General features: G+C 53.4%; 3 protein-coding genes across 6 annotated transcripts; 1 reads left to right on the top strand and 2 right to left on the bottom strand.

Moving 5' to 3' along the window:
- Positions 1 to 2,956: 2,956 nt before the first annotated feature.
- Positions 2,957 to 9,283, bottom strand: LOC127689532 (IQ domain-containing protein F1). The gene is made up of 5 exons (XM_052189230.1): positions 9,269 to 9,283; positions 8,916 to 9,029; positions 5,211 to 5,282; positions 4,763 to 4,867; positions 2,957 to 3,397 (listed from the first exon to the last, which is right to left on the bottom strand). Exons 1-5 carry the CDS (start codon positions 9,281 to 9,283, stop codon positions 2,957 to 2,959), a joined length of 747 nt encoding a protein of 248 aa, XP_052045190.1.
- A 1,483-nt stretch (positions 9,284 to 10,766) lies between these two features.
- On the bottom strand, positions 10,767 to 20,026 carry Rrp9 (ribosomal RNA processing 9, U3 small nucleolar RNA binding protein). The gene is made up of 16 exons (XM_052187402.1): positions 19,803 to 20,026; positions 18,751 to 19,062; positions 18,433 to 18,515; positions 14,974 to 15,083; positions 14,573 to 14,640; positions 14,447 to 14,488; positions 14,048 to 14,174; positions 13,220 to 13,344; positions 13,038 to 13,130; positions 12,574 to 12,674; positions 12,345 to 12,479; positions 12,195 to 12,257; positions 11,892 to 12,037; positions 11,732 to 11,811; positions 11,024 to 11,097; positions 10,767 to 10,938 (listed from the first exon to the last, which is right to left on the bottom strand). Exons 2-16 carry the CDS (start codon positions 18,844 to 18,846, stop codon positions 10,845 to 10,847), a joined length of 1,437 nt encoding a protein of 478 aa, XP_052043362.1. The 5' UTR covers positions 18,847 to 19,062; positions 19,803 to 20,026; the 3' UTR covers positions 10,767 to 10,844.
- On the top strand, positions 19,356 to 26,092 carry Parp3 (poly(ADP-ribose) polymerase family member 3). Of its 4 annotated transcripts, none has more exons than XM_052187398.1 (11): positions 19,356 to 19,706; positions 20,254 to 20,437; positions 21,085 to 21,210; positions 21,581 to 21,769; positions 21,920 to 22,058; positions 22,198 to 22,424; positions 22,664 to 22,813; positions 22,972 to 23,058; positions 23,283 to 23,460; positions 24,616 to 24,771; positions 25,118 to 26,092. In XM_052187398.1, exons 2-11 carry the CDS (start codon positions 20,261 to 20,263, stop codon positions 25,285 to 25,287), a joined length of 1,599 nt encoding a protein of 532 aa, XP_052043358.1. In that variant the 5' UTR covers positions 19,356 to 19,706; positions 20,254 to 20,260; the 3' UTR covers positions 25,288 to 26,092. The 4 variants fall into 4 exon arrangements, with proteins under 4 accessions (XP_052043358.1, XP_052043357.1, XP_052043361.1 ...); XM_052187397.1 differs by lacking the exon at positions 19,356 to 19,706 and adding an exon at positions 20,021 to 20,101; XM_052187401.1 differs by lacking the exon at positions 19,356 to 19,706 and adding an exon at positions 20,021 to 20,101 and having other exon boundaries at positions 21,935 to 22,058.
- The last annotated feature ends 35 nt before the right edge of the window (positions 26,093 to 26,127 follow it).

Consider the following 26,127-nt stretch of genomic DNA (forward strand, 5'->3'; position numbering starts at 1 on the left):
AGGGGTCCATACAGGGGTCCAAGATCCTATCACTGAAACATGCTTGTAGAAACTGCTCTGAGAAGCACTGACCCTCCCCTGGGCCCACAGGGGAGCTACAAGAGATACAAGACAAAAGCCTGGCATGTGCGCCTGCATTTCCTGTCTGTCTCTTTCCCTTTAGGTCACCTGGTGACCTCTGCAGGCCAACTGTCAACCGCCCAAGGAATATCTGAACTATCTCATTCCCTCCAAGGCACAGAAATGAGACTGACCTAAGTATGCAGTCACCTTAAAACCCATGAGCTCCCAAACCTCCAAGACAGACGGCCCCCAGATGACAGCTGTTGTCTTTGAGGACAAGGCTGCACCCTGGAGCCCAAGCAACCATCCCTAAGGACCACTTTGCCCCGTCAAGCAAGAAGGACTTGTGTAGAGCATCTTGCAGGACTGGAACAGAGACAAGGATTAAGAAGCCCACCCCCGGACCATGCCTAATGATGCCTACCTACCTCCTGCCCCTTGCACCAGTTCTACTTAAACCTAAAGTTGATTTCAGAGCCTTAAAATGGACTTGCAGCTCCATTGACTGAATCTCCTGTTTCTCTCCATTCCTTGTCCCTTTAATTGGCATCCTGGAGATGGGTGACCAAGCCCAGCTGGTTAGGGCCGCCAGAACCTCCCAGGCTTTACTCTACAAACTGCCGCTCCATCACTGAAGCAAATCATGTTCCATGGGATAGGAAAGGGCGCCTGTGCTCTGTCACAGCCAGAACTTGAGTGTCACCTTTCTATCCTTGGCTGCGTGAGTTGTCTCTGCCGAGCAACAGGGCTCTGACTGGGTAGAAGCCTGAGCCAATGAAAGTGCGTGGAGGCTGAGAGTCAGTGAGAGGGTCTGTCACTACTCAGGCAGGGTAAGGCGGGTCTGCGCAGAAGGAAAGCTGGCCGCGACCACTGTCTTCTCACAACGGGGAGGATCCCACTTGTTTCCAATCGTGGGAATCAGAAGTCATCTCCAAAGCCGGGCGGTGGTGGCGCACCCCTGTAATCCCAGCACTCTGGGAGGCAGAGGCAGGCGGATTTCGAGGCCAGCCTGGTCTACAGAGTAAGTTCCAGGACAGGCAGAGAAACCCTGTCTCAAAAAAACCAAATCCAAAAAAAAAAAAAAACAACAAAAAAAAATTTTTTTAAATTTAAAAAAAAAAAGTCATCTCCAATTCAGAATGAAGAGTTATAGAGAGATGTAGGACTGGAGAAAAGGCTCAGTGGTTAAAAACATTTGCTGCTCTCAGTAGAGGACCAGAGTTCCCAACAGCCATACCAAGTGAGTCACAAGCACCTAGAACCCAAGTTCCAGGAGACGGAGAGCCTCTTTCTGGCTTCCACAGACAGCTGTCCACATGTGCACACACCTACACACACCTGCACACAGACATAACCACAACATATGATCTTTTTAAAAAAATAATTTTTTAAAAAAAAGAGTAATTTGGAAGGAGAGCTTACCGAGTTTATAGTGGGATTGAAGGTCTTATGCAATTTCGGTGTAGATACAGAAGCAAGCAGCGCCAGATGCGGCAGCACATGCCTTTAATCCTAGCACTTGAGTGGCAGAGGCGGGCATTAGAGGTCAGCCTGGTCTCCAAATCAAGATTCGGGACAACCAGCACTACACAGAAACACCCTGTCTTGAAAATCAAAAACTCCAGAAGCCAGCTCAGCTGTGCCTGTGCTCGCTGGCACAAATACATCTCCAGTCTGTCCACTGAAAAGGATTCTTTTATTTTTGCTCTGATACAGAGTTTTGCTACAGAGCAAAAACACTGCAGCCCCAGAAATTGCCATGTAAATTGCCTTGAGCTCGCAGCAATCCTCCTGCCTTTCCATCTTAAGTGCTGAGATCACAGGCATGGACCTCTAGGCCCGGCTGCTCAGTCTCTTTGGATTCTACAAATGGTCAAAGTCAGCCATTTTTTTTAACAACCACCAGTATGTAAAGTCTGTGTCTTTGTTGCTGATGCTGATTATTTTGTAGCTTTCTATTGAGATGTAATTAACAATGTGTATGTTTAAGGTATACAATGAGATGCTTAGAAGAGACAAAAACATGTCCCTGAAATGTGGAGATCACAAGGCCTAGCTCAGGAAGCTGAGGCTCAGAGAAAAGTGACCATGACCACGTGACAGTGCAAGGCAGAGACAAAGATCTGACCAGGCTCTCAGGGCATCCATCCCTGCGACACTAAATATAAGACACAAGAAGGCAAGAACAGAGAAGTCCTTCAGAGAGGGCATAAGACACCAAGGCTGAACAGACACAGGACAGGGCAGTCTTGCAGGGAAAGACTCAGATCTCAGAGACCCTCCCTTTCTGTAAGAGTCTTTGGGAGTGCACTATCCAGACAGGAAGAGGGGCCGCCTAACCTGGGCTACCTATTGACCTTTGCCATTCCCCAATCCTAATCCCACCTATGGACAACATGTACAGGAAGAAATGTTCAGAAAGCCTAGCGCTGCCTGAATCGCCACTTACAGAGGAAAACAAAGCTAAAACTCCCTCAGCTCCTGGGTCTGTGTCACCCGAGGTCTGGCTTCTCACAGAGGTAGAACTTCCTACACTGGCCAGATGTGGAGAAAGGTGAACCTAGTCTCGTGGGGAGGGTGAGGCTCAAGAGAAAAATAGGAATAAAAATCTGGTGTGGATGGGAGGGGTGACGCATGACTTTAATCCCAGCACTGGGGGGGGGGGGGGGCAGAGGCAGGTGGATTTCTGAGTTCGAGGCCAGCCTGGTCTTCAGAGTGAGTTCCAGGACAACCAGGGCTACACAGAGAAACCCTGTCTTAAAAAAAAAAAAAAAAGGAGACAAGAACCCAGGGTTGCCACTTCCCCTAGTGAGCTAGTGTACAAACTGTCAAGACTTTCCCATCATGCCCTCCTGGAATTTGTTAGAGAGAAACTCCACATAAGACCACCACCTCACTGCTTTATTGGGAGGGGAATACATTCGGTCACAATACAAGGCCCCGAACCCAGCAAGACCTCCAGCTCAAGATGCATCTGGCTGGCTGAAATTCGGTATTGGCCCTTGATGACACCCCTTGAAGAGCAAGCATGACACCTCCAGTGAGACTGGATGGTCCGGACAGCTTTAAGCAACCGGCAGTAACGCCTGCGGATACGCCACATGCGGATCCAGGACTGCAGCCTGACGACTGCCCACTGCTCCTGTTGGAAATTATCCAGCATGGACTGCCGCCTCCTCTCCATAATCCTTGGCAGTATCAGCCGCCACCAGCATTGGATGATCCAGGCACTGAGGGCTGCGTGCAACAGCGACCGACGTACCAGTGTACCGCGCCACCAAGCTTGGATCTTTATAACTTGGTCCATCTCAGAAACCTCCTGGTTTTCTTTGGACTTGCAAAGAAAAAGAGGAAATGCTCAGTGAGTTTCCTCACCCACCTCAGCACAAGGAGATGCTGAGAAGGGCCCTGATTCCTTGTCCATCACCGCCCCTCCCTTTTCCCCTGAAATTCATAGCCTTGATCAGGACACTGGCTGGGACTAGAAAATTGGGTTGGTGTCCTGCTCTGTCCTTCACCCTCTGGCTTCAGGCCACCAGCAGCTCACCATGTTTCTTGAGTCTCAAGCCCTGGCATTGTAACTTCCCCATAGACGAGGTTAGCAAAACCTGTGAGCCCACACATATGACATAGTTATGCCAGGCTGAGCCTGCCCGCCTAACCAGGACCAGGTCCCTTCCCATTAGAAGCTTCTGGGGAATTGGCGGCCCCTATTCGCGTCCCTCTTGACTCTCCCCAGTCCTTGACCTTCTCCTCCCTCTTGTTGAACCCTCATGTTAAGTTTCTTTAACTCATACAGCCCAATCTTCTCTTCCCCGTTCTTTTCTCTTCCCACCCTGCCCCCATCATGTGTGTATTAGTGTATGTGTGTGAATGTATGTGTGTGTATATATGTATGTGTAAGTATATGTGTGTATGTGTGTATATGTGAGTGTATGTGATTTTTTTATGTGTGAGTGTATATGTGTGTTTATGTGTATGAATGTGTATATGTGATGTGTTTATGTGTATGTTTATGAGTGAGTTTGTGTATGTGTATGAGTGTGTTTATGTATGTGTATGTGTTTGTGTGTATGTATGTGTCTGTGTGTGTTATGAGTATGTAAATGTGTGTATTTGTGTATGTATGTATGTATGTATGTATGTGTGTATGTATGTATGTGTGTATGTATGTGTATGTATGTATGTGTGTATGTTATGAGTATGTAAATGTGTGTACTTGTGTATGTATGTGTGTATGTATGTATGTGTGTATGTATGTGTCTGTGTATGTGTGTATGTATGTGTTGAGTCTGTGGCATCTTTCCTGGCCTCAACCTTTCCTACGTGTCTCAGCCTTCCACGTGCCGGGACAATTGGTGTGTACCATTAAGCCTGATGACTTTTGCAGTTCTCATCTTAACTGACAAGCAGACATATGTGCAGAAGCATAAACATACACACAGTAAGCCAACTTCCCACCATCTTAGCTATTCTATTCCATAAGCGCGTTCCCTGCGTCAGCCCCAGTCCCTTGGTCTGAGCCAAGGGTTTCCCAACTTCACACTAACATTGTCTGCTTTCCGTTTCTGAACCAGAGTTTTAGCCTGGAAAGGAAACAGGCGAGGGCGGCGATGAGTGGTCATTTGCCGGGCTCTGAGCTCTGGACCGTGCAAAGGACAAGGGCCGGAGGAGACACCTAGGCCCGATCTCCTCCTACCTCTGCCTTCTCTGTTTCTGAGGACAGATCAGCTGGCTGTTGCTTCTCCTGAGGGGCATCGTCAGTAGGTGCATTAAGGTCTTCAGGCTTCTGCTGTTCCTCTTCCTGTGCTCAGCAATTGGGGAAGTCAGGGGTGGGACCGCCATCTCCCCTCGCTGTTCCGTACCCACACATCCCTGACTTCCAGAGCGCCCCAGACTCTCTCTTCCCCCGCCCCCCCCCCAACTACATTTTGTGAGCCAGGGTTTCTCTGTGTAGCCCTGGCTGTTCTGAAACTCGTTCTGTAGTCCAGGCTGGTCTCAAATTCAGAGATCCGCCTGCCTCTGCCTCCTGAGTGCTGGGATTAGGTAGCCACACAGCTACTTCCTTCCCAGACCCTGAGGCATCAGAGGGCCCCCTCGTCCCGAGAGATCTATAGAATGTACAGGCATGGTGTGTCTGCCCTCACTTGCTCACCATTGTTCACGCATGGATTGGGTGTAGGTGGTTCAAATCCCCTCAGGTCTGTGCTGCTCAGGCGCTGGCATGAGCAGAAAGCAGAGGGTGGCCCATGATGTCACAAGGGCAGCTGTGACTCAGGCAGCAGTGGAGTCACTTCCAAGGAAAGAGCAGAGTGGGGCTTGTTTGCTTGTTTGGTCTTTTCCTGCCATAAATGCCCAGAGCCCTGGCCTCAAGGCCGGGTCACCGGAATCACTGGTCCGTTGATGTGAAGGTGTACAATGAACCATTGATAACACCTCATTCCCATTTCCAAATAATCAATCATTTATTTAATGATTTGTAGTCTGCTCATACCTTCAGACAAGACGGGGCACATTCAGAGTGGTAGGGCCATAGATCGCTTATACCTTCAATACTATATACATATTTAAAAAGTAGGGAGTTAAGTCAGACATGGTGGGCAGCCTTTAATTCCAGCACTCAGGAAGGTGAGGCAGGAGGATTGCTTTGGGAGTCAAAGCTAGCTCAGGGGCTGGAGAGATGGCTCAGCGGTTAAGAGCACTGACTGCTCTTCCAGAGGTCCTGAGTTCAAATCCCAGCAACCACATGGTGGCTCACAACCATCCGTAACGAGATCCTATGCTCTCGTCTGGTGGCTCTCACATATGTATAAATCTTTAAATAAATAAATAAGTAAACCTTTAAAAAACGCTAGCTCAGAGTCTCAAAAGGTAAAAATGAGTTGGATCTCTCATGCCTAGGTACATTTGTAAGTAAAGAAACCTCAGATCACGATGGCTATATTGAGCAATATCAGAACAATGATACATGGATCTGAACATGAAGGCAAGGGAGGTGAAAGGCATTGACACAACCGTTAGAGACCATGGAGCCACTGGTGGCTGACATGCAACCGACCCGCCCAGTGCCCAGGAGACCCAAGAACCAGCCTGGGCTCCGTCATCTCAGTTCTGGGCTCAGGTTCCTCTTCTTCTTCTGCCCTTAGAGATGACAGGGATCCAGGCAGGCAGCTGCTACCCAAGGGGAAGCCTTTCTGCTGCCCCTCCCACCTCCCAAAGACCCATCTCAACAGCACCAGCACAAGGCCTGGAGTCCATTCAGAGCCATGGTCCCCGGAGTCACTGGGTGGTCCTTTCAGAATGTGCATATTTAGTGTAGGATAGGAGAGTCTACTGAAGGGGAGGGGGTCATGCTGTGAGGCTAGAAGTGTCAGTGTGAAGTTAATGGGGTGAGGGAGATGTGGAAGGGGGGAAGAGGGCACTACGGAACGATGCATTAGCCTCTATTCAGAAAGCATAAGGAACAGGACTTTATTACAACTTTTTTTACCTCTCAAATCAGAGAGAAAGAGAGAGAAAGAGACAGAAGGAGAGGGAGGGAAAGCAGGAGGGGAGGAGGGAGGGAGAGAGAGAGGGAGGGAGAGAGGATAAAATATGAGAGAATGAGAGAATTTAAATTAAAATTATTTTTGGATTTTCCAGACAGGGTTTCTCCATGTAGCCCTGGCTATAGACCAGGCAGTCCTTGAACTCAGAAATCCTCATGCCTCTGCCTTTTTTTTGTTTTGTTTTGTTTTTGTTTTTTTGTTTTTTTGGATTTGGTTTTTTCGAGACAGGGTTTCTCTGTGTAGCCCTGGCTGGAACTCACTCTGTAGACCAGGCTGGCCTCGAACTCAGAAATCCGCCTGCCTCTGCCTCCCAGAGTGCTGGGATTACAGGCGTGCGCCGCCACCACCACCCGGCTATGCCTCTGCCTTTTAAAAGACCTTTAAAGAGGTAAGTTAGCTGGAGCGATGGCTCAGTGTTTAAGAGCACTGACTGCTTTTCCAGAGGTCCTGAGTTCAATTCCCAGCAACCACATGGTGGCTCAAAACCATCTGTAATGGGATCTGATACTCTCTCCTGGTGTGTCTGAAGACAGCTACAGTGTACTCATATACATAAAACAAATCTTTTTAAAAATGCTTTAAAAAAAAAAAAAGGTAAGTTGGGGTCTATCTCAAGGTTCTTAGGTCACTGAAGTTGCTTCCCTCGGAAAGGACTATTGCAGGGTTCACCCTGAATTTCCCGTTTCTTGATGATGTAGCGCCTCAGTAGAGGTCAGCTAGCGCTGACCATGACCTACATTAACAAAGTGAAGGAGAAATCTCATGTTCTAAGAGAACACTGAGACTGATGTAAATGCCTACGGGACCGTGGTTCTGGGGCAGAAGGAAAAACTGCCCCATGTGATTCAGATCCCTCAGTGTCGTTCTGGGTGGGGATGAAGGGAGCCAGAAATAAGAGGCATCTGGGGGAGCTTACGATTCCAAAGGGGGGAAAAAACATTTTCAAGGAGCTGGTGATGCGGCTCAGATTAAGAACACCCATTCTATCAGAGGCCCTGAATTTCAGTCCCAATACCCACACCGAGCCCGTGACTCCAGCCCCAAGGGATCATTGTCCTCCGCTGGCCTCCAAGGCCACTGTGTTCACACAACATCCACAGACACAAAAGCATACACAGAAATACAAATAATGAAGTGTGTACAGGGTTTTCAAGATAATCTTAAGAGGAATGAGCCCGGCTTTTATTTCTGAAAACGCGCAGAGATGAACTGAATACCTTCTGCTGGCCTCCCAAGTCTAGGACTCTCTGGAACGGTGCTGACGACACACCAAGTCACTTTGATGTCTGCACCTTCGTAGGTGGATTATACACAGAAAAGCATGTTCTCTCTGGCATGAAGAATGCATGAGGTTGTGTTGGCGGCCGGTGAAGAACGTGCTGACATGGGTGACGGTGACGGTACCACTCTGGAGTTAGAGGACTGGGAGACTGGGTAGCATTAACCCACAGTGCAGAGATAAATCTGCCTTTTATGCTAGTCAGCATAGGTGTTTATCTACCTACGCACTGTGTTCCAGAGGAGTCTCCTGAGTACTAGTTCTGGAATAATCCAGTCTAGACCTAAAGTCCCCAGGAGAAAGGAATCACGCACTCAGCCTTGATGTAGAAGAAAGAGCGTAAGACCACTCTTTGTGCTGGGCAGTGATGGTGCACGCCTGTAATCCCAGCACTTGGGAGGCAGAGGCAGGCAGATTTCTGAGTTCGAGGCCAGCCTGGTCTACAGAGTGAGTTCCAGGACAGACAGGGCTATACAGAGAAACCTGTCTTGAAAAAAACAAACAAACAAAAAAAAAAGACCACTCTTTTTTTTAAAAAATAAAAGGTTTATTTATTATATGTGAGTACACTGTAGCTGTCTTCAGACACCAGAAGAGGGCATCAGATCTCATTATGGATGGTTGTGAGTCACCATGTGGTTGCTGGGATTTGAACTCAGAACCTTCAAAAGAGCAGTCAGTGCTCTTAACCACTTCTTCTGAAGAGAGAATCCTTCACATTCCATAAAACTCTACAGACTTGGCAGGAAAACATGTCTCTGAGTTTGGGGGTGGGGGTTGGGTGCTCAGGAGTGAGTCTTCTCCCTCACTTCCAAGGACACAGAGCTTGGGTAGTAAGCCCAGATAAAACGCCACCTCATCATCCACCATAGGAGTGCTCTTTCAGTCAGGACAAAACAAGGATGCGAGTAGGTGGAAGAGCCGCCCGGGTCCAGAAGGACTGGACCGGAAGACAGGACCTGCTCTTCCTGCGTCCCTGAGCCCAGCTCCAGGCTTAGGCGCACCCACGAGAGAGCTGTGCTCACCACATTCCCTGTCACAGGCTCAACCCCAATCCTCATGGACACGGCACAGCGCCAAGGAAAGCTACCGATCGCCAGAGGCTTGGAGGGCTGGCAGTAGCGGAACCAGGGAGTGATCTGGGAAAGACCATGTTCAAGTAACACAGCCAGAGGCAAAGACCATGTTCAAGTAACACAGCCAGAGGCAAAGTACGCGCACACAACACACACAGACACACACACACACATGCACGCACACACGCCACAGGCAGCACTTCAGTCATGCCAGAGGAAGACCCAAATGCAGACCTGCATCCTTCCTTCTGACTTCCTGGCAGGTGTAGCCTGGCTGCTCCTGGAACCCTCTCCTGTCTGACCTGGAATCCTGCCATCTGCCTACAGAGCCTACAGTTCTCCTCAGCACTCTATGCTCTGGCTATTCTATTCACACACACACACACACACACAATTTTTTAAAAACAATTTATTGCCGGGGCAGTGGTTAGTCCTAGGACTTGGGAGGCAGAGGCAGGCGTATTTCTGAGTTCGAGGCCAGCCTGGTCTACAGAGTGAGCTCCAGGACAGCCAGGACTATACAGAGAAACCCTGTCTCCAAAAAAAAAAAAAAAAAAAAAGATTTATTTTATGTAGATGAATACACTGTAGCTGTCTTCAGACACACCAGAAGAGGGCATCAGACATCATTACAGATGGTTGTGAGCCACCAATGTGGTTGCTGGGAATTGAACTCATGGCCTCTGGAAGAGCAGTCAGTGTGCTTACCTGCTGAGCCATCTCTTCAGCCCCCATATTCACCCATATTTTTAAAATTAAAAAAAAAAGTCCGTTCCACCCCCACCTGGCTGTCCTGGCCTCAGTGAGCAAACCACCACTGGTCATTGCTTTCACGTCCCCACAGCCCCACAGTCATCTGTGAGCTCGGCCTCCAAGCCCCACCGCTAACAGTGTCCCTCCTCTGCTGCCGGCTCATTACCCCCACCATCTCACCTGTCACACTATTCCTGCCCCTGCCTGGGCCCCCTTCTTCCTCCACCTCCCCACCCCTGACCACTCACTCCTCCTTGCCCCAGTTCTCTATTTATCAGGACGGCTCCCGCCGTGGCATGCACGCAGAGCACTACCTTCAGAGGCCAGCTCTCTCCTTCCACTATCTGGGTTCTGAGGATCGAACTCAGGTCGTCAGGCTTGGCAGCAAGCACCTTCACCCAGAGCCATCTCATCGGCCCGGTTATCTTTTCAATGTGACCCAAGACTGGGTCCCAATCCTCTCATGGTTTCCTATAAAACCCCAGGACTTTCCAAGGGTTCAAGCACCCACCATCTCCCTCCCTGACCCACCACACCGGCACCTCTTGACCTCTTGACAGCAGACCTCCCCACTCCTCCACTGCTGCACCCCATGACAGCAGTGAACCCCGATCTGTACAAGCACATCTTCCCAGCAGGGTCCCTGCCTAGCTCTATCAGACGGAAAATCTCTTCCCCAGTTCTGACCTTGTCCCCAAGCACTTCCGGGGCAGGGTATCCCTTCCAGGTTCCTGGGCTGGAGTAGGCAGGGAGGCGGGGTCAGCCTGCGCTGTAGGCTCTGCTAGCTTCCACTGGGTCCTCAGACCCCAGATTAAGCCTTCACACAGGAATGGAAAGCCATGGTTTCTTGGCTGATGGGTAAGCAACTCTGACCCCATCAGCCTATTCTTGAGAGCAGCTGTCTAACGACGGCATGCAAGAGCTACCTGAAGTTCCCACCCAGTCCTAGGAAAACAAAAGCCTTCAGCTGAGAGCTGAGAGAGTCCAGTCCTTCCCACACCTACCCTTACCCTCCCAGAAGCCAGAGGAACAAGGAAGAACAAGGTCTAAAATAGGATGCTTTAATACAAAAGAGGGCGGGGCGGGGTGGGGCGGGGCCTGGAAATCACTTAAATAGGGTGAGTGTCAGGAGCCGGCAGCAGGGGACACAGGCAGCCTGCGTAGCGGGATGATGCAGACTGAGTTCCGGGCCTCTTTGATCCTCCACCACCGGCCAAGCCTGCAGGGAATGAATGACCACTGAGGCCCGTGCCAACCCCAATCCTATCCCACCCGGCCCGTGCTCCCCAGACCCCATCACACACCTGTGCTCCTGTCCCACTCCAGCCACCAAGAAGTCCCCAGCACTGGAGAACTTGAGGCTGTTGATAAAACCGACCTGAGAGAGAAGGACACTGTAAGACATTAGAGCATTCCCCCACCACGGCTCCCACAGCAGGCAAGGGCCTGGTGCACGCCATGCTGCCTCGTGCACGGGTTAGGTGTGCCAACCCTTTCCACTGAGGCCTCAGCCTCCTACCTGAAACAGTAGGAGTGGAGCACCAGCCGAACAGGGAGACATGAGGTTTGAGGAGACAGTGACCATCAAGTGTGTCAAGAACTGCCTCGGGCCTGGCTCCTGGCACTGGGGTGTTAGAAACCCCAGGCCAGTAATCCTGACCCAAGCTGTCACTGGCATATGGTAACACAACCCCACAGGTCACCCCAGTGTGGACAGTTAATTCCACACAGCCCAGCCTGGTTCTCAAGCCAATACGCATAACGCAGAACCAAGTCCACACAGGCCTCCACCCTCTACCCACGCACACTCAGCTTGTACACAAAGTCAGGAGGACAGGGCGGAAGGGATAGGGTTTGGGGAACAGAGGAGGAAAGAGGGAGTCCCTGCCAGGCTCTGTGACAGCAAGTGCCCTTGCCCTGAACAGACTTCTCTGCATGGGCAGAGCAGAAACTGCTCATTCCACAGGCCTCCAGAGTCTTGAGGACAGGCTCATGCACTGAAGACCACTTACCAGGGGGATGTCACAGAGAGGGTCCAGCTGCCGGAAGCCCTCTCCACACTGCCAAAGCCGCACCCGGGCATTATGGGAGCCTAGGAGGACAGTCAGTCAGTGAGCAAGGCCTGTACCAGCTCACCCTCCAGGCCCTCTCCCCACCTCACCAAGCACCCACCTGTGGCTACAAGGTCTGTATTGAGTAGGGCTGCCACGGATGACACCCAGAAGGGTTGCTCCAGGCCTGGCTCCCCGTGCAGCCCGTGAGCTTCACGCTGCAGGGCGAGGGGCCGCTTCTTGGAGAGACCCCACAAGGCCACAGAGCTGTGGGTGAGGAAGAGTCTGAGGGGCAGGACAAAGGCAGACAGCGGGGAGGACCAAGCACACAGACCAGCTGAAGGGTGTGGCTGGGCTCATAAGGCCAGGGTCTGGCAGGCAGGAAGCACTGGCTGCAGCGGTGGCCAGACACATCGGAACTTACCCGTCATCCGCGCCCGACACCATGTGCTCCTCGTTGATCAGATGGACACAGTCAATGGAACCCCTAGGAAGAGAGGCTGTGAGAGACAAGGTCCACCCTCTTTCTGGCCCACAGAGCCCCGCCCGGCCACAGCCCCGCAAACTGCCTTACTGGTGGCCATAGAAAACAAGCTGGGACTCCTCTGGGATCTTCCACACACGCACAGTCCCATCCCGGCCCCCGGCTGTGACACAGCACTCTCGGCTCAGGGCATCCAGTGCAGCCACAGCGTCCTGGTGCCCGAACCTGGAGGGAAGAGCGGAGCAGGAAGGGAGGGCCGTGTGTGAACCCGTGCCCACATGTGGGCCTGCCCCAGTGCTACCCGCCGGGGCACACTCACAGTGTCTCCACGTAGGAGTTCTCAGCTGCATTCCACACCTTCACAGAGCGGTCGTGGGAAGTGCTATAGAGCTGGTGGGTGCCTCTTCGGAAGGCCAGTCCCTAGAGAGAACGGAGAGGGGGTCAAAGGGTGTGGACTGCGGAGAGCAGGCCCAGGGAGGCTCGCCTGAAAGTGAGTCACATGACCCAGGCACCTGTTCTCCCAGCGCACTCAAAGTACCACATAAGGCCCTGTGTGGAGCCAGGAACAGGCTGGCCTGACCTCAAACAGCTACGTGGACCTCAGGCCCTCCATGGTTCCGGCTGAACCTGGTCTCCCTCCATCCCTCCCCATCTCTTCAGCACACTCGAGGCCTTTACACACCACTCACTACCAAGAAAGTCTGGGGTGTGGTGCCTGGCATCAGAGGGGCACACTCAGCAGGCGTCCCATGCCAGGCAGGTGGCCAATATCCAGAGCCTCACCGACACGGCGTCCCGGTGTCCCGTGAAGGTGTACAGGTGCTGGCAGCTCTGGGCCTCCCAAATGAGAATGAGTTTGCTCCGATCACCAGAGGCCTGTGGGGATGAAGATAATGGCCACCGGCACCCACCACACCCCACACCCCCAAACCTCCCACCCGCCCACAGGGCCAACCCAGTCTTACGAGGTACTTGCCATCAGAGGAGATGGCCATGCAGAGGATGTGGGTGCTGTGGCCGCCAGGCTGGCCCTGAGCGCCCTTCTTGGCGCGAGGGATCACATGCAGCTTCCGCCCCGTCTCTACGCTCCCTGCCACCAAGAGAGGAAAGAAGTTCCTGGGCTGCGGGGCAGGGCATGCTGCTGGGCTAGCACCTCCCCTCCCCCAGGAACAAAGGGCAGCACACGAGGGACAAGGAAGGGGCCTCAGCCGTGAGCGTCAGTACAAGTCACAGTGGTCTCATCTGCCAAATGGAAGCGACAGTCCCTGATGGCAGCAGCCATGACCCCCAAAAGAGGAAGAAAGCAAAAGTGCCCTAGAGCTCAGGAGGGCCACTTGCGATGTGAGTTCAATCCCCGGAACCCACTCGATTCCCACAGATTGTCTGACATCTCTACATGTGAACTGTGGTATATGTGCATACCACGCACATGAGATAAATAATACCTTAAAATACAACAACAACAAAGTACACTGGGACCACTAAGCGCCCCTCTGGTGAGGGAGGGAGGGTGTGGGCTATGCTAGGTGTGGAAGGCTAGGAACCCAGAAGGACCGAGGGCTCCATGCAAGTCTGTATAGAGCTCACACACTACCTAAGCCAACTGCCTGTTTGAGGCCTCAGCTCTGTGCCCCACAGAGCTCAGAAGCCAGATAGCTACTCGGAAGCTTCTACTATCAATCAATCACAAAGCCCTCCCTCCAACCCCCACCCCCACCCCCAGGTAGCAACTGTCTAGAAGCGTCCATCATCAGGGCTCCGCCCCAAGCTCACACCCTCCAGGTCTCACTCACACTTAATGATGGTGCAGTCTTTGGCGGCGGAGAAGATGGCCAGGTCATCGGGCGTGATGACCAAGCACGTGATGGAGAGCTGGTGGCCCCGCAAGACTCGGATGTCGGTGGCAGCTGGGGCCTGGATCTGGGCAGACAGAGACTGTGTCACTGCACTAGGAGCTGTGAAGACACTTCCCGGACCTAGAGCCATCCTTCCCCACCTACCCTAGCCAGAGGAAACCAGAACCCAAGGCTACAAAAATAAGGCACTTGCCTACCTGCCCACACCTGCCCACGCGTCCACTGTTTTCCACAAAGACTCCAACGGCCTGAGCAGCACTAAGCTACCTGCCTACCGACCACGTGCGGACGGACGCTGACTCCGCCCATACACCGAGCTGCCCTACACTAACTCACCTCCTTTGCCACCGATTTCTGCAGCCTGCCTCTCTGCTCAAGCTGCAAAAGAGAGGAGAGAAGAGGAGTGAAGACCTGAGGAAGGCCCAGCCTTCCACCACACCGACATCTGCCCTCCATACTCACCACATCCTCCTTCAAGCGCCCTGCCACCTGATCCTCCTCAAATGCACGGGCTTCAGCCTTCTCCTCCTCTGTGCAAGACAGAACAGTCCACATGATCCCAGGCTGTGCTCCCCTTCCCTCCCTCCCAAGGCTAGCCCTCTACCCAAGCATTGGGCCACCAGGGCTGATCTTATAGGAAGCTCCTGGTGCCTCAGCAGCCCCTGCCTGTCTTTGTTCACACTGGGCTTGGCTCCCTAAAGGTCTCACTGGCCCATTAGAGACGCTGGCCACCCTCTGCAACCTACCCAACACCAGCAGCACTAGGACAATGGGAACCTTCGTGACTGACCCATCAGATGCCTGGGGCTACACCAGGGGCAGGCTCTGCCAGAGGCCACAGCCTTCATCAAGCCCCGGCTCACCTTGCTGTCTGAGTTGTTCAAGGTAGAGTTTGGCCAAGCGTAGCTTCTTTTCCTGCGCGGTCTCCTCCAGCTCTTCCTCCTCCTCTTCCTCTGTTTTCCTCGGAGCCAAGCTGTGGGGACAAGGGGTGAGGTATAAGGGGATGGCCCCCTCCTCTGGCCACTAGAACTTGCTTCCTCAATGCCAGCCTTGCCCCTGTCAACCCTCAGGGCCAATGGCACATGCAGAAAACAGAAGTATGTGACCTCACCAACCGGAAGGTCCCATTCAGTGTCCAGCACAAGGTCACCAGAACAGCCAGTCCCCAACACCAGGAAATTTTCACGTTTCAACAAGGGAGAGAGAAGATTCCACAAGCTTCTATGAGAAGCCAGGTTGTAAACAAAAGACCAGAAGTAAAAGGCGGCAGGCATGCAGACGGGGCTCAGTGGCAGAGTAAAGTAGCATCCTTGAGGCCCAGGGCTCAACAGCCAGTGCAGGGGAGAGGGGAGCGGGGAGAAGGGAAGGAGAGGAGGAGGAGGGCGAGAGGAAGTGTCAGGATAAGTGGTGACAAATGAAGACATAGCCATGGGTTTGGCTCAGTGACAGAGCGAGGTCCTAAACTCAATCACCATCCTCCAGAAAACCACACTCTCAAGCCAGACAAGGTAGCACACCTAAAATCTTAAAAATTGGAAGGCTAAGACCAGTGGACTGCCACAAGTCCAAGGTCAGTCCGAAGAGCCAGAATAAGTCCCAGCTAAAAAGACATTGTCAGGTAGAGTGACAGAGACTGAGCCTGTCCTGCCACTGAGCTTCCCAAGCTAAAGACAAAGGCACAAGGCACAGGGTACTGAAAACAGGAAATCCAGCAGGGCAGTGCACGCCTTTAATCCCAGCACTTGGGAGGCAGAGACAGGAGGATTTGAGTTTGAGACCAGCCTGGTCTATGGAGTGAGTTCCAGGACAGCCAGGGTTACACAGAGAAACCCTGTCTTGAAAAACCAAAAAAGAAAAAAAAGGAAACAGGAAATCCAATGTGCCAGGGAAGGCAAAAGAAAGGATGACAACCACTCCAAGACATAGGCACTCTAGGGCTGCCTCAGGCTCACCGCCCCTGCATCCATCCTCCTTGAACCCCTAGAAGGACTAGGTTCCAAGGGGATCCTAAGCAGTACTGACTAAGGTGTGTGTGAATATGTGCATTGTCCCTTGTAAGCCCTGGTCCATGGGCCGGCTCAGGACACTCCCCTCACTCAAAGGTCCAGCTTTGACCTGTTCCTAGGAGCTTGTGGGACATGTTGAGAACTGTCAAGCCAGGAGTCCAGGGCGGCCACACTCTCTAATCACAAGCCTGCAGACACCAGCACCCTTGCCCAGGACTTCTACCAGAAGGGACATTAAAACCCATCGGGAAGACCAGTGTCCTGAGGGCAGGTCCCAGCACCCAGGAGGAAGGCAGGGGCAGGCAGGTCTCTCTGAGTTGGAGGCCAGCCTGGTCTACATAGCAAGTTCTAGGATAGCCAGAGCTACAAAGCCCCTTCCTAAAAGAACAGAACAAAAACCATGTCTCAGGAAGGTCAAGGCCACACCATGCCCCAGAGTTATGTCCTTCCCGAGTGTACCCCAAATCAATCAGTCTCTTACTTAAGGGCCCACACACAGAAAAGCAGACTGCCAGTGAGAGGTACAGTGGTTCAGCAGGTGAAGACATTTGATGCCAAGACCTTATAAACAGGATTTAGCAGTTCTGCTTTTTTGTTTTGTTTTGTTTCCCAAGACATATTTTCCCCATGTAGCCCAGGCTGGCCTCAAACTCACAGATCTGTCTGCCTCCCAGGTGCTGGGGATTAAAGGTGTACACCACCATGCCTGGCATCACTTTTTGCTAAAAAGTCCCTTTGAAAGAAAAGCTATTTCAACCCTGAATTTAATCTGTATATATATTTATTTTTACTTTCACCCACATTAGAAGAACAGCAGAAGAAAACTGAGTAGTGATTCTGTAGTTAATACATTTATTTCATGACACAACTTAAAATACTTAAGAGCCAGCCGGGCAGTGGTGGCGCATGCCTTTAATCCCAACACTTGGGAGGCAGAGGCAGGCAGATTTCTGAGTTCGAGGCCAGCCTGGTCTACAGAGTCAGTAGGGCTACACAGAGAAACCCTATCTCAAAAAAAAAAAAAAAAACAACAACAACAACAACTTAAGAGCCATTAAATAGTGGGCTGGAAAAAATGGCTCATCGCCTGAGAGCTCTTGCTGTTCTTACAGAGAACCTGGGTTCAGTCCCAGCACCCCTCAGGTGGCTCACCTGACATGACAGTTCCAGGGGATCCAATGCCCTCAGTCTTCCCTGGGCATCAGTACGTAGGCAAGACATACAAACTCATGTATACAGACACACATATAAATAAAGACAAACAGAACCCAAAGTGTTTAGCATAGGTCCTAGAGGCAAAAGCAGGGGGAGCCTGCTGCTCTTCGAGGTTGAGGCCAGCCTGACCTATATAGCTAGTTCTAGGACAGCCATGGATACATGGAAAACCCTTGCCTCAAAAAAAGACATTGTCTGTTTCTATGAGAAAGTTAAGGCAACACATACTCACTTTTTCAAGTAGAAGTGATAGCCAGGTCTGTAATCCTGGCACTCAGAAGGCAGAAGCAGGCTGGGCAGTGATGTCACACGCCTTTAATCCCAGCACTTGGGAGGCAGAGGCAGATGGGTTTCTGGGCTCCCTGCTCTACAGAGTGAATCCCATGACAGCCAAGGCTACACAGAGAAACCCTGCCTGGGGTACACTACAGAATTGCTAAATCTCATTTACAAGGAAGGTTCCAGGATTCCTAGGGCTGAGAATCTCCACCCAGGAATGGCACCCTGTCCCAGTCTTCTGAAACCCTGAAGCCATCCCCATGACCACCGAAATGAGGGAAGTGTTCAAACCTCCCTCAATTCTCTATGCGCCTATCACCTGCCCCCCACCCTGGCACTAATATCCCAGACTTGTCTCTGAATCTCTCCCCTACAGCTCCATGACACTCCTCATCCCTCCAGGCTCAACTTTTAAAAAGGTTTCTTCTGTCCGCACAACACAAGCCCTCCAAGATACACACCTCCCTACACCGCCTCTCCATTTGCCTGCTCGCCTGTGTTCGCAACAGTGAAACAAGTCCCTAACATTATGTTAGGAAGGCTATACATGTGACTTCAGTCACAGTACACTCTCCGGCTTTAATTCTTTATAAAGCTGAAGCTGTAGGATCATTTGAACCCAGGAGGTCAAGGCGGCCACCTTGGGCAAAACACCGGAGACTTCATCTCAAAAAGGAGTCCGAGGACGCCAGTCGCTGTGGTACTGTGTAAAAATGGAATTAGGAGGAAGATGTGTTCTGTACCGTCTGTCCTTGCCTCTCGATCAGTCCAGCCCTGTGCCTGCCTCGTTTATCCATACTCTCGGTAGAAAACAAAACTCACCTCTCACTCTCAGAATCGCTGGAAATCTCCTCATTCATTTTGCCGCCACCCTTGGACTTGCGTCTATCCGCAGCAGAGTCTACCTGGAGAGAAAACGATCTGTTCTTGGTCAAGAGGCCCAGGACTGAGAAAGGCAAGTGGCACCTGGCCCTGACCGAGCAGAAGGTTTCCCAGGATTTGTTGGGTAGAAGAAAAGAGATGGAGACTCCCGTCTGATGGGGCCCTTGGCGAAGATGCATGCCCCGATGGAGGCCCTGGCATGGAATGATGGCTGCCCCAGCAGCTAGATCAGTCGCACCCAAGAAACACCATGCTCACCTTTCGCCGCCGCTTGCCGGCCACCGGGGCCGCCCCGGGCCCGGGAGCTGGCTTTGCCCGCTTACGAGTTGCCACGGCGGCCGACATACTGTTCATCAAGGTGCCGCTGCCGCTGCTGAAGCACTCACATGGCTGCTAAACCGCGGCCCGCATGGCAAGACTCGGAGCCCTGATAGGTTCCCACGGCGCGGCGGGCCCCGCCTTCCGCAGCTCCATTGAACCCTTTATACGATCCCGCCACGCCCCCAACCGTCCATTGGACCGATGCAGTTGGACACGCCTTCAAGAGCTCCTATAGGCTCCGGCGCCGACCTGGAGTAGGAAGCAATCCTCTCTTGCTGTTTCCGGCCTAGGCCTGTGGCGCTTGCGCTCTGCTAACGCCTGACTTCCAGGGAGGGGTGGGGCCAGGAGGGCATGCCGGTGCTTGCGTCTTATGGCCACAAGGGGGAGCCAGAGGTGCGGGGTTCTGTGATTGTCCGCTGGGGCGGCGATAAAGCTAATACAGCCAAGCTCTAAAACAGGGAATGATGGAATTCAGGCAGCTCTGGAGAGGAGACAGTATCCGAACCCAGAGCCAAAATCACGGGACAAATAACGGATATGTGCTGCATGTGCCTAGTCAAAGCTGCGTGAGGGGCCCAGTCAGTCCCTGCAGCTTTGGATACGTCTAGATTACTGTCCTCTCATCTGTGGGACCGGCCACCGACCTCGACTTAGCCAGCCTCTGACTCACCCCACTAGCGGCCAAATGACTGGAATTCTACACCACCCCTAAGCTCTTTCCCCTCCTCTAGTGGTTGCTGGGAAATCCCTACCAAAGACAAGCAGAAGGCTCACGAAGGGTCACTAGATGGGATCCCAGACTTGGAATTTGTTTCTTAGGAGGCACTGTCAGCATTCCTGATACCAGGCTGGATAACAACCATCTATCTCTTCCGGGGTCCTGTTTCTTTGGGGTGAGTGTTCTTTGGCCCTGCCCTGGAGTCCTCTGCGGGGCAGGGAAGGGTGAGGTTAAAGTGGCTTTTGATCTCTGGCCGTTGGAAGCCACTTACCTGAAACTTTGGCTGGCACCCCAGAACTCTGGACTGTTAGCAAAAGGCTTCTACACCACTTGGTCCTAAGCTCGGAGAGGTAGATCTGGCTGCAGAAGAGCTACTTATAGAGTTCTTCCCCTATAGTTCAGATGATTCAGCCAGTAGCTTTGCCAGATGACTGACAGGAGGAGGAAATGTTCTAGAAAGGGAGGTGCCCCAGAAGTGGGAGGGGTGAGTCGTCTTTCACTCTTTCTGCTGCCTTCAGGGCACACCTCGAGCTGGAGAGTCCAGAGAGCCAACGTCTTCCTAGCTCCAGGGTGGGCAGAACTGACAGGCTCTCAGCTTGTACTTGCAACTTAGGGAGGGGCATCTGAGGTTCGAAGTGCGGTTCTGGAGATTTGTATACCAAGGAGTGCGAGGCCGGCCCCCTAAAAGGCAAATCTGAACACTCCCTACCTCTCGCCCCCAGGAGAGCCATGGCTCCAAAACGAAAGTCTTCCGTGCAGACAGAGGGCTCCAAGAAGCAGCGACAGGGGACAGGCGAGGAGGACAGCTTCCGGTCCACTGCTGAGGCTCTCAGAGCAGCGCCTGCTGATACTCGCATCATCCGTGTGGATCCCTCATGTCCACTCAGCAAGAACCCCGGAATTCAGGTGAGCTGAACCCGTGTTCAGACCTCATCCTTCCCTCCTTGGGTTCTTCGTTTTAACCCAGCAGTTCAGTGTCTCTAAGTAAGCCAAAGATTGGGCCGGGCAGTGGTGGCGCACGCCTGTAATCCCAGCACTTGGGAGGCAGAGGCAGGCAGATTTCTGAGGCCAGCATGGTCTACAGAGTGAGTTCCAGGACAGCCAGGGCTATACAGGGAAACCCTGTGTCGAAAAAACCAAATCTAAAAAAAAAAAGCCAAAGATTGTGTACATGTCTTCTGAAGACCTCCAAGATGGGCTGTTACTCCATCAGGTCAAGGTATATCTTGTCCGACCATCACACACTAGGGTGTTACGCCTCTTACATCACACTCAAGGAAGGGGCCTGGCTCAGTTTCCCCAGGACCCTCCTCCGGGTTCCTTCAAACTCAGCCCTCAGGGCGGAGCCAGGTCTCTTTCAAATTCTCCCACCCAGGAACCAGCTGCAGCCTCTCCAAATTCCCATGCCCACAACAGGGTTTCGTCACATCCAGTCAGACTGTGACCCCAAGGGCAGAGTCACCAAATGCCAAAACAAGGTCCCCCTTAATGTCCCCCGGTGTGACACCCAGCCCACGCCCAGCCAAGCTGCCTTCCGGACTCACCCCACACAGGTCCACGAGGACTACGACTGTACCCTGAACCAGACCAACATCGGCAACAACAACAACAAGTTCTACATCATCCAGCTGCTGGAGGAGGGCAGTCGCTTCTTCTGCTGGAATCGCTGGGGCCGAGTGGTGAGTGAGCTGTCGCCAGGGCTGGCCTCCTCCACGCCCCCTCCTGCCCCACGCACCCTCCTGCCCCACGCACCCTCCCCCCACCCTCCCTCCTGCCCCACGCACCCTCCTCCCCCACCCTCCCTCCTGCCCCACGCACCCTCCTGCCCCACGCACCCTCCTGCCCCACGCCTCCTCCTCCCCCATATCCCCTCCTCCCCCACGCACCCTCCTCCCCCACGCCCCTTCTCCGGACACACTTCAAGGGCATCCGAAGAGCCACTGTTGCTGACTGCCCCACTTCATCTCCAGCTGTTCAGAGGCCGTCAGCCCAGCCCAGGGACCGGCAAACTTTTTGGGCGGCCACACCCCTGAAAGCTGTCCCTTGCAGGGAGAGATGGGCCAGAGCAAGATGAACCACTTCGCCTGCCTGGAAGATGCGAAGAAGGACTTTAAGAAGAAATTTTGGGAGAAGACTAAAAACAAGTGGGAGGAGCGGGGCCACTTTGTGGCCCATCCCAACAAGTACACACTTATAGAAGTCCAGGGAGAAGCGGAGTCCCAAGAGGCTGTCGTGAAGGTGAGGGGGCGGCAGGGGGCGGCAGGGGGCAGAGGGAGGGACTGCACATCCCCGACTCCCAGCCTCCCTCTCTGGCCTCAGCCTAGGCCGTTTCTATTGCCCTGCCCTGCTCCCGGTGTGAGCATCCGGCCGTCGCTCCTGCCCATGCAGGCCTTCTCTCCGCAGGTGGATGGCGGCCCCGTGAGGACTGTGGTTAAGCCCTGCTCCCTCGACCCTGCCACCCAGAAGCTTGTCACCAACATCTTCAGCAAAGAGATGTTCAGGAACGCCATGTCCCTCATGAACCTGGGTAGGGGGAGCTCTCGGCAGGGGCGCAGGACCCCCAAAAGCAGGGGTCACAGGGCTCCTGGGTAGGAGGCGCTCTCGGCAGGGGCGCAGGACCCCAATAGCAGGGGTCACAGGGCTGAGTTCATCCCTTCATCCCCCAGATGTGAAGAAGATGCCCTTGGGAAAACTAAGCAAGCAACAGATTGCCCGCGGCTTCGAGGCCTTGGAAGCTCTAGAGGAGGCCATGCAAAACCCCACAGAGGATGGCCAGAGCCTGGAAGAGCTCTCCTCCTGCTTCTACACCGTCATCCCACACAACTTCGGCCGAAGCCGACCCCCACCCATCAACTCCCCCGACATTCTTCAGGCCAAGAAGGACATGCTGCTGGTGAGGGCCGGCCGGCCGGCCCCGAGGATACCAGGCAGACTGGGCAAGGATGAGAGGAACAGATGGCCACGCGGCCCACCAGGAGAGGCTGCCATGGGCCGGCGGAGAGCCAAGGGAGGGGGAGCCAGACGGAGAGATGGGGGGGATGGAACAGGCAGGTGGGGTGTCTGTCACATGGGAGAGGCTGGGGGGCGGGGGAAGCCCGCCGGGCAGACAAGGTCCAGTACCTGTTGTCTTAGGTGCTAGCGGACATCGAGCTGGCCCAGACCTTACAGGCAGCCCCTGGCGAGGAGGAGAAAGTGGAAGAGGTGCCACACCCACTGGACCGAGACTACCAGCTCCTCCGGTGCCAGCTTCAACTGCTGGACTCTGGGGAGTCCGAATACAAGGTGACCGCTGCCCACCTGCCCTTGAGATACCCAGAGAGCCCTGGCTTGCCGCACTGTCCCCTCTGAGCCCTGACCCAGGGAGAGCTCAGAAGACCGCAGGGCACACGAGTCCGTCCACAAGTCTCCCGTCTTTGGCCACGGGCCTTTGTTCTCCACAGGCAATACAGACCTACCTGAAACAGACTGGCAACAGCTACCGATGCCCAGCCCTGCAGCACGTTTGGAAAGTGAACCGGGAAGGGGAGGTGAGGGAGATTCAGCCCCCGTATACTACCCTGTCCCTTAGGGGGATAACATTTACTTATCTGCCCCTTGCTAAGCTGGTTTAACAACCCTGACCAGTTTCCAACAGGTTGAGTGTTTGCCAGTGACCCCGTGGAACCCTAGGTTTTGGTCACCCAAGAAGAGGGAGGCATACCTGAGCCCTCGCGAGGCATGTCGATACCATTTTCTACCTTCCCCCACTCAGGGAGACAGGTTCCAGGTCCACTCCAAACTCAGCAACCGGAGGCTGTTGTGGCACGGCACCAATGTGGCCGTGGTGGCTGCTATCCTCACCAGCGGGCTCCGAATCATGCCACATTCGGGAGGTCGTGTTGGCAAGGGTATCTATTTTGCCTCGGAGAACAGCAAGTCAGCGAGCTATGGTGAGGCCCCCCTGGGTCGACGCCTGGGTGGGGATGAGGACACCAAGACAGGCTCAGCCTGAAAGATGAATTCTGAGAGCCTTGCTGACCAGAGTCCACAGCGAGCGAGGTGCCCCAGGGCTCAGGGACGCTGAAGAAGCACCTGCCCTGCCCGTTGGAGATGTGTCATCCTAGAGGAGACAGATAGGATAAGAGCAAACAGACTCTGAGAAGTAAGAAGTCCTGAAGGGGAGGGGCGAAGGCTGTGTGGGCCAAGCCTTGCCAGCCCCTTCTATGTGGAAGCTCACAGCAGTGTCAGGTGAAGAGAGGCAGGGACAGGGGACCATCAAGGAAGCCTTCTCCGGAAGGTCACAGAGAGCCTGGGTTGGCTGTGCACATGGAGGAATCTTGTGGTTGGAGCAGTGGAGAGGGTGATGGTGATGGAGGTGTGGTGGCGAGGCCCTCTGTCTGCCTCTGCTCTGTCTGTCGCTGTCTCTGTCTCTGTGTCTCTCTCCCTCCCTCCTTCCCTTCCTCCCCTCCCTCTCTGGGCACTGGCTCTGGCCCCAGGGCTGCAGAAATGAGAGGAGAGAACTCATGAGCTGTGTGTGTGTGTGTGTGTGTGTGTGTGTGTGTGTGTGGCAGCGAGGCGGGAAGAAGTCAAAGGTAACTCCAGATACTTCCAAGTTCATGGTCAGGGCATCCTCACTTAAGTGACCTCATCAGCCCAGGCTGTCCCCATCCCTGGAGGCTCCCGATCACCTTCCAGTCCAAGAAAGCAAGGGTCTATGCAAAAACAAACGGGGCTCAAGTTCTTGGCAGACAGACAGTCGAAGAGGTCTACCGAGATGACAGTGTCCCAAGAAAGACTGCCTGCGGGGCCTCAAGAGAGCCAACCAAAAGTCTGTGGTGGGCATAAGGGATGTCGGTGATGTGAATAAAGTAGGCCAGGGCGAGGCGCCCCTCCCCCGCTCGCAGGCTGGGATGCCCCGACTGACTCCTTAAATGGGGAGGGGGCGGGGAAGGGGGCGGGGCGAGCGGCCGCGGACGGGGAGGAGGCTGAAGTGGGAGGGGCCGGGCCGGCTTGTGCTGGAAGAACGCCATGGCGTTGCCGCTGCAGGAGAGGTGGGGAGGAGCCTAAGCTGCCTCCTCCTCGCACTGAGCCTCTGTGCTCCCTAGTTACTGCCATGCGCTGTGAGGGCCACCAGGTGGGCTACATGTTCCTGGGCGAGGTGGCCCTCGGCAAAGAGCACCACATCACCACGGATGATCCCAGCTTGAGGAATCCACCCCCTGGCTTTGACAGCGTCATCGCCCGAGGCCAAACAGAGCCTGGTGAGCCCCCTGATTGGGCAGGCCTACAGCTAAAAGTGGGGTTGATGTGAGGGACTGCAGGGGGTTCAGAAGAGAGACAGCAGAGAAAGTAGACTAGAGAGAGGGAAAAGCATGCAGGAACGGATTCCCTGTGACACCCAGCAAACACCCACTGTAACAACTCTCCAGGGTGGCTAAGAGGGCTGTAAGAATCGTGTCGTGTCATTGGCTGAGAGCTAGCCTAGGACTTTCCCAGAGAAAAATGGGGGATACAGTGGCATTTCCTGTAGCAAGTGACGAGTCACGAAGGAACAAGGCACAGGTAGCCCCAGACCCCAGTGACCCCGTGGCCCTCCGTCCCTTGCAGATCCCGCACTGGACATTGAATTAGAGCTGGATGGGCAGCCGGTGGTGGTGCCCCAAGGCCGACCTGTGGCGTGCCCATCTTTCAAAAGCTCCAGCTTCAGTCAGAGCGAGTACCTCATCTACAAGGAGAGCCAGTGTCGCCTGCGCTACCTGCTGGAGGTTCACCTCTGAGCTGCTGGCCCTCTCCAGGCCCCGCCCGGCCCGCCCTCCGGGCCATGGTCTTCACCCTCCTCTCTCTGGCTCCCATAACACTTTGTCTCCCAAGAATATAACACATGCCAGGCACGCACGTGGCACACACCCGTAGCCTCAGCTACTGGTGGCAGGGGCAGAGTCAAGAAAAGCATTTTACCCTGGGATTTGGACTCTAACCTAGGCTACATAGTAAGACATGTCTCAAAAAATTACAATCACGAATCAAAAGCAAATAACAATGTTTTGAAGCAGGCCATGATTCCCTCCTATAATCCCAGTACTTGGGACACTGAGACAGGAGAATCACTGTGTGTTCAAGGTCAGCCTAGGTGAGATAGTTCCAGGCTAGCCTGAGCTATAGATGATGACCCTGCCTCAAAAATATAGAAGCCAGCCGGGCGGTGGTGGCGCATGCCTGTAATCCCAGCACTCTGGGAAGCAGAGGCAGGAGGATTTCTGAGTTCGAGGCCAGCCTGGTCTACAGAGTGAGTTCCAGGACAGCCAGGGCTACACAGAGAAACCCTGTCTCGAAAAAACCAAAACCAAATCCAAATATATATATATATATATGCCAACGTTCCAGTCAATAATAGACTGCACATACTAAACTTATGTCACCTAATGACACCGTTGCCATTTCAGATTATGTGAATGGGTCTACACACAATGACAAAATCACTCAGCGACACGTGCGTGAGAACGTATCACCATCATGAGGTGGAAAACGACCTCACATTGTCATTATCTATAATCAATGTTGTGCAATAGATTCTTAAACTCATTTCTCCTGTCTGACTGAATTCTGTACACACATCT

The sequence above is a fragment of the Apodemus sylvaticus genome, chromosome 7, assembly GCF_947179515.1.
Source record: "Apodemus sylvaticus chromosome 7, mApoSyl1.1, whole genome shotgun sequence".
In the NCBI taxonomy this organism is placed as follows: domain Eukaryota; kingdom Metazoa; phylum Chordata; class Mammalia; order Rodentia; family Muridae; genus Apodemus; species Apodemus sylvaticus.